At 36.8% G+C, this 14,047-nt stretch overlaps 1 protein-coding gene across 3 annotated transcripts in view; it reads left to right on the plus strand.

The window, feature by feature from the left end:
* Window positions 1–14,047, plus strand: part of BRWD3 (bromodomain and WD repeat domain containing 3) — a 135,123-nt gene that overhangs the window by 58,632 nt on the left and 62,444 nt on the right. For all 3 annotated transcript variants that reach the window (XM_036439828.2, XM_036439829.2, XM_045582376.1), the window contains exons 9-14: window positions 4,905–5,005; window positions 5,513–5,583; window positions 6,934–7,034; window positions 8,390–8,430; window positions 12,623–12,727; window positions 13,799–13,952. In XM_036439828.2, coding sequence (XP_036295721.1) covers window positions 4,905–5,005; window positions 5,513–5,583; window positions 6,934–7,034; window positions 8,390–8,430; window positions 12,623–12,727; window positions 13,799–13,952 — 573 coding nt within the window. The remainder of the gene's footprint in view (window positions 1–4,904; window positions 5,006–5,512; window positions 5,584–6,933; window positions 7,035–8,389; window positions 8,431–12,622; window positions 12,728–13,798; window positions 13,953–14,047) is intronic.

The raw sequence follows: 14,047 nt of genomic DNA on the forward strand, positions 1-14,047 counted from the left end.
AATTATTATCTGTGTACATGTTTTAACAGTGCTCCCCCCCTCCCATTCAGACCCTCCCTCCCCAGAGTTTTGTGTCCATTGGTTGTACTTATATGCATGTATACAAGTCCTTCAGTTGATCTCTTATCTCCCCCAGGTCTCCCTACCCTCCCCGCTGAAATTTGACAGTCTGCTTGTTGCTTTACTGTCTCTATATCTATCTTTTGGTTCATCAGTTTATAATGTTCTTTATTATCCATAAATGAGTGAGGTCATGTGGTATTTCTCTTTCATTGACTGGCTTATTTCACTCGGCATGTTGTTCTCCAATTCTATCCAGGTTGCTGCAAATGATGAGAATTCCTTCTTTTTTATGGCAGCATAGTATTCCATTTTGTAGATGTACCATAGTTTTCTGATCCAATCATCTGCTGACGGGCACCTAGACTGTTTCCAGATTCTAGCTATTGTAGATTGTGCTGCTATGAACATAGGGGTGCATATATCCTTTCTGATTGGTGTTTCTAGTTTCTTGGGATATATTCCTAGGAGTGGGATTACTGGGTCAAATGGGAGTTCCATTTTCAGTTTTTTGAAGAAACTCCATACTGTTCTCCACAGTGGTTGCACCAGTCTGCATTCCCACCAGCAGTGCACGAGGGTTCCTTTTTCTTTGCATCCTCGCCAACACTTGTCGTTTGTTGATTTGTTGATTTTGGCTATTTTGACAGGTGTGAGATGGTACTGCATTGTTGTTTTGATTTGCATCTCTCTCAGGACAGTAATGTAGTTCTCTGCTTTTCATTGCTTCTCAGTGTTGTAAGCCAGTCCTGATTTTTAAGCAGGGAGTGTCTTAATTTCTTGTATTCCCTTATTTGTGATTATACAAGAGTCAACTTGTGACTGAGCCCCTGTGTGGTAGTGTTTCTGGCTTGACCTCTGGGTCTATAGGTCCTCTCTAGTCTGTGCTTAAATCCTGCTTTCCCTGTGGCACTCAATACTGGTTTGTGGGAGTGGGCTGCCCCAGAGCTCGTTCTCTGATGGTCACTCCCTGCTCTGAACCCCAGTTTCCAGAAAAGCAACTTTCCCCTGCAGTCTCCCAGGGTGTCCCCAACTGGGTGATCCTATGTATCGGGCTTAGTAATCAGAAGCAAGGATTTGAAGAGGAAAAAGCCCAAATGTGCGAAGAAAGGGTCTGCACGCTAGTCTGCACAGTCTCCTTTTCCCCTTGGGTCTAAGCAGCTGGCACACTTAAAATTTTTAGGCAATCCTTTTGCAGCAGATCAAAATGGGTTGATTTTTAGAGATCCCTTTTGTTAGCAGCTGTGAGGACCCCCTTCCACATTCACCGACCACGCCAGCCCCAACAGCCGCAGATTGTTCTATGTGCAGACTTCTCCCGGTCCTCCAGCTCCTGCAATGCATGCATTTCTGTTTCCTGCCGGTGCCAGAGACCTCACCTTATCCCAGGCTAAATCTGACCTTTCTGTGCTGGAGTGTAGAGCTCCTCTGCATCTGCGTGTTTGCGCCAATTGGGGCCGGTGTTCTGGGGTTTGCAGCTGTTTGGTGGGTGCCAAAGTTGTAGATTTTCAGGCTTCCGATAACATCCACTTTCCCTTTCAAGATGGCATGGTCTCCACCTCTGAACCGGTGGCTCTGGGAGGGAACCCCATGCCAGTGGAGGCTGCCCTAGTTAGGGCAACACCATCCAGCAGTCCCCCACCTTCTCCTGGAGTATAGCTGTCCCTTAACTCGCCAACAAACACTCCCTGTGCAACCCTCAGCTGTTCTTTCTTTCTGCTCCGGGTCAATGCTCAGGACATGTCTGTCTATTCTGCCACCATTCCCCCCCCCCCCCCATGATTGATTTCAGAGTGGGGAGAGGGAGGGAGGGAGGGAGAGAGGGGGAGAGAGAGAGAGAGAGAGAGAGAGAGAGAGAGAGAGAGAGAGAGAGAGAGAAAGAGAGAGAGACATCTATGATGAGGGTGTATCAATGATAGACTCCCTGCCTCCTATAGGCCCTCTACTGGGGATCGAGCCTGACACATGGGCATGTGCCCTGACCAGGAATCGAACCGTGACCTTCTGGTTCATAGTTCGATGCTCAATCACTGAGCCATGCCAGCTGGGCAAAGCCAAAGTCTTTATAGTCACCCACAACACCTTACTTACATTCTTAGCTCCTTGCTATTTGACCTACTTCACCTCTTTTCTCCTTGTTTCCTCTTTTCATTCTGCTTTATCTGCTACCCTCTCTGCTTTTTTTTTTTTCTTTCCTCACCTGAGGATATTTTCCCAATGATTTTTAGAGAGAGTAGAAGAGGGAGGGAAAGACAGAGAAATATCGATGTGTTCACATCGATTTGGCTGCCCCCTGCACATTCCCTGACCAAGGCCTTGGCCGGAGAGGAGATTGCACCCAAGGTACGTACCCTTGACCGGAATCAAACCTGGGACCCCTTGTCCTTAGTCCGATGCTTTATCTACTGAGCCAACCCAGCTAGGGCTCCTCTCTGCTTTTTATTGATAGACTTCTCTAGCTACGCTCCTGCCTTTGTTTTACTCTTCATGGCTCTGGAATAGTCTTGAATGAATATTCAAACATGGCTTGTTCCTTCAATATGTAAGCTCTTTGTGCAAATGTTTTGTTGTTAGAGATATCTTCTCTGACCACCTTACTACTCTGAAATTTTAAATTGTCACCCCCCCCCCCATTGTGTATCACCACATAGTTTCATTTTTGTCCGTACTAATGATCAACATTTAGCATGCATTCTATATGCTTTATTGATTCTTTTCTAATTGTCTCTGTTAACATTATGCTGTATTATCCTTCCAGTTTCTTTTTCTAAAAAATGTAAATACCTAAAATGGTATGATGTTAGTAGTGGTTGTTTCTAGGTGATGGGATTATAATTAGCTTTTATTCTGTTTTTCTATATTTCCTAAATTTTCATCTATCACTATGTATTTGTATTCAGAAACAAACATATAAGTGTCTTATTTGTATAATCTCTAACATGATTTATCATTTAAAAACAATCCAGTTAAGGTACATTAATGGACTACATCACCCTTTGTGTTTTATGAAGCAGTTTAAATAATGGGAATAATAAATTTTTTAGTGTTTCTTGAAACTTAATAAAATTATACTTTTTCATACTTAATTGTCTCTTACCTATATATCAGAGATCAGCAAATTTATTGTCAATTAATAAATATTTTAGGCTTTGCAGGGCATATTATCTCTGTTGCAATTAAATTGTTGTTGGGGTGAAAAAACAGCCATAGACACTGTAAGTTGATGTATTCCAATAAAACTTCATTTACAGAAACAGACATCAATTTTAATTTGGTGTGTGGGCTGTAATTTATAGATTCCTGTTAAACACTGTGGATTAAGGGTTGGGGGACAATGGTAAGATATGTATACATATAATACCTTAATAAAAAAAATAAAAACAGAAAACAAACAAGCAAAATAAACACTGTGGATTAAGCTTTCTAATAGAAGCTTTTCTATCTCAGAAGTGAAGATATAAACATGCTACTTCGGTATTGGTTTCTTTAACGGTGCATCAACTGTTAATGGATAATGTTATTGGTAATTTTTATTTGGTTTAAACTCTAGTCATTTGAAGTTCTATGCTTCCAAAAGAGAAAACTAAAGAAATGATTTCTAATATCTATAATGATCATTTTTTAATATTTGAATTCAGGATTTATTTAAACTCTATGCATGTTGATCCTTAGTTGTCATTTCAGTGTAAGGTGTATATTTATATCTGTTTGGGATTTTAAAAACTCACAGGCATTCTAGAGATTGTAGTTTGATTTTTTAACTTTTTCCCTGTGTTCCAGACATCATGAAACTGGTGGTTCTTCTCTTTGTGGTTTTTTTTTTGTTGTTTTTTTTTTGAGGTCATGTAAAATACTGAGAATTAGAGCTTGAGAATTCTACATGAATTCCACCTAGGGTAGAAGCCATACTTTAAATAGGCAACTTAAATATATTGTTTAATCTATTTTCCCCACAGTGATATGAACACAAATTTCATCTAGTTTACATTATCCATAAAAAAATAGAAATGATTTAAATTTAAAAAGGACTAAATTGACATTGTACTTCATTGAAGTAAATGTTTAAACAAACTATTAAAAAAATACTCAAATATTTGGATGTTAGCTACCTAATCATTGATTATAGATTTACTTCTGATGCCCTATTCATATGGAACTAAAAGTTTCATAATTATTGCTCTATAAGCATATATTTAGAAGATTTGTAATGTTTAACTAGTAATGACTTTGAGTTTTTTTCTCCAATGAAAGTATTGAAGTAGCCCTAACTGGGTGGCTCAGGTTGTTCGAGCATCATGCCATACACCATAAGGCGTTTCGATTCCTTGTCAGGACACATACCAAGGTTGCAGTTTAGATTCCAGGTTGAGGAATGGGTGGGAGGCAATATCTCTCTCTCTCTGTCTCTCTCCTCCCCCCCACCTTGTCTCACCCTCTCCCTCCCCCCTCTCTCTCTCCCTCTCTTTCCCCGTCTCTCCCTCTCTTTCCCCCTTTTCCTCTAAAATCAGTTTAACAAAAAATATATCTTTGGGTGAGAATTTTAAAAAAGTATTGAAGTAATAAACTTAAAGAGTGATGTTAAATAATTTTTAAATAATTATTTTTAGATCTAAAATTATCCTAAATTCAATGACTGGTTTTTTTCTTCAACTTTTTTTTTGTTGCATTTTTGTAAGGTATGCATTCATGTATGACATTTAAATAATTTATTGAAACTGAAATTCTCATGAATTTATTTAAAGTAATTTGTTAAAGTAGTTACAATTTTAGAACATACTGTGTTTAAAAAAAAGTTTGAAGATGAAAGCTTTTTAATTGAATTAAAATTTGTTGGTTTTTTTTAGTTTTGTCCATCAACTAAAGGCACAACTAGATACCTCACTTCTACTGGTGCTGATGGAACAATCTGTTTCTGGCAATGGCATGTAAAAACAATGAAATTTAGGTAAGTTCACATTTGGATTACAAATTTGGTAAAAAGTCAAGTGCTTTCATTTTTATTACCTTGAAAGATTCTTAGTAGTTCATCTATTTAAGTATATAAATATATGCGTGAATGTGTGTGTATACACATTCACACTTACTTCAGGTGGATGTTAGAAATTTTAGAATAAAATTCTTATGAATTCAATATTGAGGCAACTATTTTATACATAAAAATGACTTTCATTTCTTATTTGGTTAAGAAGAGTTTGAAATTGTAATTGTAATGGTAATAGTAAGTAATACGGTAATATATTTGTAAAGCTATGATAGTAATACTGGTATCATAAAGTGTATTTATAAGGTTAAATGCATTTTTAACCTGAATGACTAGTGCTTATCAACTACTTCTATTTTGTGGTTTCAATAATATTAATGCTAAATCTGTCAGTATCCAATGTGCTAAGATTCTTGCACATTAAATGAACATGATGAAAAACAAAACCAAAACGTCTTTCTTTTCTCTTAGAGATCGCCCAGTTAAATTTACTGAGAGATCCAGACCTGGAGTTCAGATATCTTGTTCATCTTTCAGTTCTGGTATGCATGAAAATTGAATGTTTTAGATACCCAAAATATTAAATGATTCACTTAGGAAAGATATATTTTTCAATTTTGTTCAGAAAAAATGCATGTGTTTGAGTGTTAATATAGTCAAGCCAAAAATGTGAACCATATTTCTTAATTGGTGGACCCTTATGGACTCTTAACATGTGATACCTTTGGAGTTTTTTTTCTTAGTTGTAAGTGATAAGTTTTTATATAATGCAAAACTTAGTTGGTAAAAACAAACCCTTTTTACCCCCAAATTCATACTAAAATCCTGCCCAGACTTTTCAGAAAACATATACTGTAGCTCCATATAAAAGACACTTTTACAGTCTATAGACAGTGCTTATCTACTGCTAATAATTGTAAGCTAGTTAACCTTTTTCTCATTGTGATAAAATATAATGTAAAATTTACCAATTTAATACCCATTATACAGTTCTATGGCATTAAGTATACTCACATTATATTGTATGCATGACCACCATCATCTATCTCCAAAAGTTTTTCATCATCTGAAAATTGTTTGAGTTTTTGCACTTGACACCACTGTGGCCACTATACTATTATATTAATATAAAGAGAATTGTAGATACTATAGTATCTAATGAATACTTTTATGTTTATGTTAAATATAAAGAATTCTTTGAGGCTGTGACCTTTTATGTATATGATCCAAAGTCCTTTATTTAGTGTACAGTTGGTGGATTTAAAAAAAAAAAATGTTCTGCCTTAGCTGGTTTGGTTCAGTGGATAGAGCATTGCGCTAGTTCCTAGGTTGATTCCGGTCAAGTGCATATGCCCGGGTTTCGGGCTCTATCCCCAGTAGGGGGCAACCGATCAATGATTCTCTCTCATCATTGATATTTCTATCTCTCTCTCCCCCGCTCCTCTCTGAAATTAATTAAAATATATATGTTCTTATTGATTTCAGAGAGGGGGAGAGGGAGAGAGAGATAGAAACATCAATGATCAGAATAATTGATAGGCTGCTTCCTGCACACCATGTAGTGTGGTTCGAGCTTGCAACCATGCTACCATGAGCAGGAATAGAACCGTGACCTCGTGGTTCATAGGTTGATGCTCAACTGCTGAGCCGGCTGGGCAAGTTGGTAGATTTTTTAATTTAGTTAATGGTATAGTTGTATTTTAAATATTTTAAATATTTCTCTGTTTTTTGAATTTTATTTATTTTTCTCTGAAACATTACTATGTCTTTAACCATTAGGAGATAACCTTATGTTGAAGCCATTTCATTATTGTAAATTAGCATATAAATAAGAAAGCAATCAGAGGGTTTTTTAAGTTCTTTGGTATAATATTTGTTTTTTAATCCTCCAGGTGGTATGTTCATTACAACAGGTAGTACTGACCATGTGATCAGAATATATTATTTGGGTTCTGAGATTCCTGAGAAAATTGCTGAGTTAGAGTCACATACGGTAAGAAAACAATGAAAAACTATGTTGCTTTCTTTTTTTAGCAACCCTAGAAAGTTGGTTTTATTTCTTTTCTAGTCTGTACTCTAATATAGATTGGTGCTTAAATCTATATGGTAAGATGTCCCTTCAATAATGAAGATCAATGTGAAAATTTGGATTTAGTATGGTTATAATATTTAATATAATTTTTATTTGACTATAAGAAAAAAGAAAAAATATATATTGCAATGATAATTTATGAAAACACTCATTTCACCTGCTGTGTTTTATTAACTATAAGCTGTTTGTTACTTTAATGTCTACATACTTACTAAAAGACATTAAATATTACTTAGAAAAAAATACTTTTTAGTGATTTTATCGATAGCTTCTTGATTGTTTTCCAAATGCTAGAAAGAGGTAGTAAATGAATCGGGGTGGGGGGAAGAGAAGAAGAAAAATTATTTTTGCAGGGACCCAGCTCAGAAAAAAAGTTAGAAAATGTAAAGCATTCTCTGTTGAAATTAGTGGTGGCTGTTAGTCATTGGAAAAAGATGTCTTTCTTTTCAAAACATCTAAGGTTAATTATTACAGCTGGTAGTGATAATCCAGAATCTGAGAGATAAATACTACAGTGAAGTCATGGAACAGTGTGAATCACAGATACCTCTGAACATAGAAAGACAATTTAATAATTTTTAAAAATAATGAAATATAAAGGTATTTACTATCTGAACTTTTTAACAATTTAGTTCGAATGAATGGTTTTTGAAAATGTGTACAATATTTGAGGGTACATTTTAACTTTATCATCAAGGAATAAAGAGATGGAAAACAAATGGTTTGGTTTATACTTTTTAATCTTCTCACCTCAATACACATTATATCCAAAGAAGATTCAAATAGCAATATGTAAACTATAATACCTAAAGGCTGTCATGCAACTCCATTGTAAAATAATTAAACTGTGTGAGAAATAGGAAATGACTGATATGTTTTCTGAAACTTAAGAAAGAGTCAAGTGGGAAATTTCATTCAACTACTATTATATTAGTTACTTTAAGGTGGTATTTTCAATTAGTGTGCTGTTTTATTATGGGGGGCATAATAAACTTAATACCTAGTCAGAACTATCTGTCTCTTGAGATTATTGTTTAGAAACATATTTGAATATGTCTGGTTTGTCTCAAATTACTACTCTGTAGTTAATGCATTGTTTTAGCCTTTTAAGTAAAATTTGAGTTAAGAAAATTATGGCATTAAAAAATCTACTCCCTGATGCTTTTGATTGTGAATTTGAAGGGAAGAGTGTTTTATGCATGTTATAAATAAATTAGTTCTAATAGAAATTTGTTTTTTGTTTTTTTATGTCTTAGGACAAAGTTGTTGCTGTTCAATTCTGTAACAATGGAGACAGGTAACTATCTTTGTAAACAGTTGTTTGATATATTTTGTCTCCATTCATTCAGAATTAGCTACTTCAACTTCTTATTTCTGTACTTTATTTCTGACCAATCACTTAGGCTGAAAGCCTTTGTTTATCTCTGATGACATCCTTATCCCATCTCTTCTAAACTCCTATTCAAGTAGTCATCATAGGCTATCATTGCTTTCTTTCTGAATTATTTATCTTTGTTTATTTCTCTTTCCATTTGTGTTTTCCCCTGCCTTAGTCAGGATTTTATTATTTGATTTTTTACCATTGGTTTTCTTCTCCCTTCTATATACATCCTGTCCATTTCTGCCAGATGAGCATTGATGTTCTCAGAAAATTTTAGTGTTACTTCTTGGTCTATAAAATAGAGTTCAGTGTCTTAGCCTGGCATTCAGAACTCTCTACAACTGCACTTAGACCTACATTCTTAATTCATCTCTTATTCTAACTAGTAAAGAGGAAATATACTAATTGACCCTCATACCATCACAAAGATGGTGGCACCCACAGCCACAAGACGGAGGCACCCAGTCCCCACAGCCCTGTCGGGGCAACAGGTGCATGGCAAGCCTCCGGAATCCCCCAGCTCCCCAGCTGCCCAGGGCCTGCCCGAGGTGCAGGTAAGCCTCAGATGGTGACTACCCAGCTGTCCAGGACCGGCCCAAGGCACAGGCAAGCCTCGGTTGGTGGCTGCCCAGCCGCCCAGGGTTGGCCCGAGGCCCAGGTAACCAGGGCCGGCTGAGGCTTTCGCTGCAGGCAGTGGCAGCAGCAGAGGTGTAATGGGGCATCTCCTTCTCCTGATCGCTGGGTTGCTTCCTGCTCTGAGGGCTCCCACACCTTGAGAGAGGGTAGGCCAGGCTGAGGGAATTCCTCTCCAGTACATGAATTTACATGCACTGGACTTCTAATTCCCATATAAGTTTTTAAATCTCCTTAATTGATTTAAACATTGTTCTTATTATATCCCACATATATTTCATCATCCATTGTTTCTTTATATTTTACAATACCTCACACCATTCTTACCCAGAATTATCATTTACCTCCACTTCACTTCTCCTACCCTCCTACATCCATCATCTCCCTTCCATTCTCCTTACCTCTTTCCCCTTCTCTCTCCTGTTTCTTCTTCTTTAAGTTTTGTTTTTCTTTTAAGATTCATGCCCTACCTGAAACCCTTCTTGACTTCTCCAGATTTTAACTTACTCATGTCCTGCTGAATATATGTGTCACTAATTGTATCTACTATTCATATGTTAAATATTTTCTGTCTTTAAACTCAGAAATTATGTACAGGTATTTGTGTACCCTTTCAAATGTCTGATCCTGAAAAGATGATAATCTTCCCTGGACTAAAAATTGACTGACAATAGATTAAAAAATATAGTCACTTAACATAACTTGTATCCCTATATTTCTCTAAGGACATTTTGTGGATCACCATGTTTTATTTTTAACTGTTTTTGGACAGTAGGTGATTATTATTATCTTGAAAATTGTTAAATGTAAGAGTAAATAATGATGGTTTACAAAGAAGGACACCTATAGAGTATTAGCAATGAAAAAAACATTCAAATGATTTCTTAGGTTGGTTTAGCACACTATATTTAGTTATACACTTGAAGAATTGTTTTATTATAACTTTTTCATGCTAAAAGAATCTGAATTTTTAAATTCCTTGCATTTTATCTTAAAGGAAAAACTCTCTTTTTTTTAATTTCTTTATTGATTAAGGTATTACATATGTGTTCTCATCTCCCCTATTGACACCTCCCACCTCCCCACTCATGCCCTCACCCCCCCCCCCCCCCCCCCCCCGTTGTCTGTGTCCATTGCTTAGGCTTATAAGCATGCATACAAGTCCTTTGGTTGATCTCTCCCCCTTACCTCACCCTTTCCTACCTTCCCCCTGAGGTTTGAGCATCTGATCATTGCTTCTCTGAATCTAGAATCTGCTTTTGTTCATCGGTTTATGTTGTTCATTATACTATCTAATAAAAGAGCAATATGCAAATTAGCCATCGCTCTGCTACACCCACAACCCACACCCATTAGCCAATCAGGAGCGAGTATGCAAATTAACCCAACCAAGATGGCTGCAGTCATGAAGAGAGCAGGAGGGTGGCTTGGGTTTCCCTGGTGATGGAGGAAACCAAGCTTTCCGCACACCCTGGCCGACCCAGGCCTCCACTTAAGGCTACAAAGTTATAATTATAGAAGATAAATAATTCCCAACAGAAATTGCTGCAGACACAGAGCAAGCAGAAGGCTTGGCTCTGCTCCAGGCTACAAAGTTTCAATTATAGAAGATAAATAAATCCTAGATAGCAGGGCCTCTTCTTAGGTTACCAGGGGGTGTAGTTGGCCTGCAAACCATCACAGGACCCTCGCCAAGGCCACCCCACACTCCAAAGGAACCCCCCCACCCTGATCCAGTACACCCTTCAAGGCAAACAGGCTGGCCCCCCGCCCATGCACCAGGCCTCTATCCTATCTAATAAAAGACTTATATGCAAATTAACCATCTCTCCAATACACAAGATGGCTGCCCCCATGTGGTCAAAGATGGCTGACCCCAGGTGGACACAAGATGGCCACCACAAGATGGCCAGCAGGGGAAAGCAGTTGGGAGGGACCAGGCCTGCAAGGGAAGACAGTTGTAGGTGATCAGGCCAGCAGAAGAGAGCAGTTGGGAGGGACCAGGCCTTCAATGAAGGGGAATTGAGGGTGATCTCAGAATGGCTACATGTCAGAATGGCTATCATTAACCAATGACTAGTGCTGGGGAAGATTTGGAGAAAAAGGAACCCTTGCTTACTGCTGGTGGGAATGCAGACTGGTGCAGTCACTGTGGAAAACAGTATGAAGATGGAGTTTCCTCAAAAAACTAAAAATGGAACTCCCAGTTGACCCAGTGATCCCAATTCTAGGAATATATCCCAAGAAAGTAGAAACACCAATCAGAAAGGTTATAAGCACCCCTAAGTTCATAGCAGCACAATTTACAATAGCTAAGATTTGAAAACAGCCTAAGTGCCCATCAGCAGATGAGTAGATTAAAAAACTGTGGTACATCTACACAATCGAATGCTATGCTGCATTAAAAAAAGAAGGAATTCTTACCATTTGCAACAGCATGGATGGAACTAGAGAGCATTATGCTAAGCGAAATAAGGCAGTCAGGGAAAGATAAATAGGACATGATCTCGCTCATTGATGTAGTACTAGAGGCCCAGTGCAGGTCCTTCAGCCCAGGCTGCACCCTCTCCAATTTGGGATCTCTCTCTCACAATCCAGGACTGTTGGCTCCTAATTTCTCGCCTGCCTGCCTTCCTGATTGCCTCTAACCACTTCTGCCTGCCAGTCTGATCACTCCCTAACCACTCCCCTGCCAGCCTCATTGGTGCCTAACTGCTCCTCTGCCAGCCTGTTTGCCCCTAACTGCCCTCCCCTGCAGGTCTGGGTCCCCTCAACCGCCCTCCCCTGTAGGCCTGGTCATTCCTAACTGCCCTCCCCTGCAGGCTTGATCTACATAAAATAAAATTCAATGGTTTTTAGTATATTCATAGAATTGTGCAACAGTCAACATAATCAATTTTAGAACATTTTGCCTCAAAAAGAAGTCTCAGAACTTTTAGCTTTCAATCTACAATCCATTTATACCCCTACTCTCAGCTCTGGTCAACCATTATTTACTTTTTGTCTCTAGATTTGCCCATTCTGGATATTTCATAAGGGGAATATTGTGTGACTGACTTTTCACTTAGCATAATGTTTTCAATATTCATCCATGTTACAGCATTTATCATTATTTCTTTCCTTTTTATTGATGAATATTATTTGAATGTTTGGATATACCACAATTGATCCATTTATCAGTTGATGGACATTTGGGTTGGTGCCACTTCTTGGCCTGTTATGAATAATGCCACAAATATTTGTGGGCTGTTTTCATTTCCTTTGGATATATACCTGGGGGTAGACTTGCTAGTTCATGCAGTCACTTGTTTATCCTTTTTGAGGAACTACCAACTTGTGTTGTTTTTTTTAAGTACACCATTTTTGTTCTCCCCAGTAGTATATGTGGATGAAAATATTACTTTTATGATTAGCAAAAAAAGTGATTTCCTTTTTGCAGGGAAGTAATAATGGTATTTTTACTGTTTCTTTGCAGTTTAAGATTTGTTAGTGGTAGCAGAGATGGAACAGCAAGAATTTGGCAATATCAGCAACAAGAATGGAAGAGTATAGTGCTAGATATGGCTACTAAAATGACTGGGTAAGTTTGGATGTGAGATATTACATTAGTTTTCAGAAGGCATAATATCTTACATTATTGAATTATACTTAATAATGAAAGTAAAATATCTTTTTTAGATTAGTAAATAGTTTAGAGTTATTTGGTAGGTGTGAAATTTACATCTATACTTTGTTTCTAAATAAATTGCCTTTTGCTTTTGATTAACATACTGGATGATAGAAATATTGTTAACTCGTTTAAAATTCTGAACTCTTGTGATCACTATGACCTGCTAATGCCCATGGAGTCATTCTTTGCCTTAGTTTTCTATACAGGGTGTCCCCCCAAAAATGTGTGTTGAAGGCAGTGTTTATAAAAATACATTTCATTTTCAAAGTATAAGCGAATCTACAGCTATCAGCTGTTAAAGTATGTATACAATTTGAGGTTATCCCTATTGTATGTCATCATATATTTATTTCCTTAACTTACTAAGGATACCTTTAGAATTTTTCTTGTTAGCATTCCTACTCAACATTATAATTACACTTAATCAGCATCTTTTTCCTTATATTCACTATTGATTGAAAGATATATATTTACCTCTGTAGTATATGACTGAAATTATATTTTCCATTCATAACAGTATAGAACTGACTATATAGTTATAGCCAGCTACTGATAATGTCACATTCAATTAAACCAAAAATTCCAAAATCTCTTTCTGCTCTTGTATATGATCTATTATTTTTACAAAATTTAATATTTAAGGGAATAGTGTCCATATATGTTTTCTTTATATTCTCTAGTATCTAGTATTTTATTTTTTAAGGCGTTTGTAGATTTCTTTTTAATTTCACTGTTTTGTTGTTATGTAACTACATGCAAAATTTTTGCCACTTGTGTCCTTTTTTCCTCCCTAAAATAAGCTATTGATATTGGCCTATGTAGGTATTTTTATTTTATTTCATCAGTACTTAAATGTATGTTTTATAATTTATATCCAAAAATTTGCATACTCCTGGAGATATTTTTTGATATATTTACTATGTTAGTTGCACTTTTGTTAAAAATTTACAATGTTTGAATACTGCAAATTATTTTGTTTAGGAATAACTTGCCTTCTGGGGAAGACAAGGTCACTAAACTTAAGGTGACTATGGTAGCCTGGGATCGCTATGACACGACAATTATTACTGCAGTGAACAATTTCCTTTTGAAAGTATGGAATTCTTTCACAGGGCAACTTCTTCATACATTATCCGTAAGTATTCTATTTTTAGAATAATTAAAATGGTCAAAAAGGGCATTCTAGAAGACAGGGAATTTATGTTCCAGTTTACTTTCTATGACTTACTA

Source organism: Pipistrellus kuhlii, unplaced genomic scaffold, assembly GCF_014108245.1.
Source record: "Pipistrellus kuhlii isolate mPipKuh1 unplaced genomic scaffold, mPipKuh1.p scaffold_m20_p_16, whole genome shotgun sequence".
Classification (NCBI taxonomy): Eukaryota; Metazoa; Chordata; class Mammalia; order Chiroptera; family Vespertilionidae; genus Pipistrellus; species Pipistrellus kuhlii.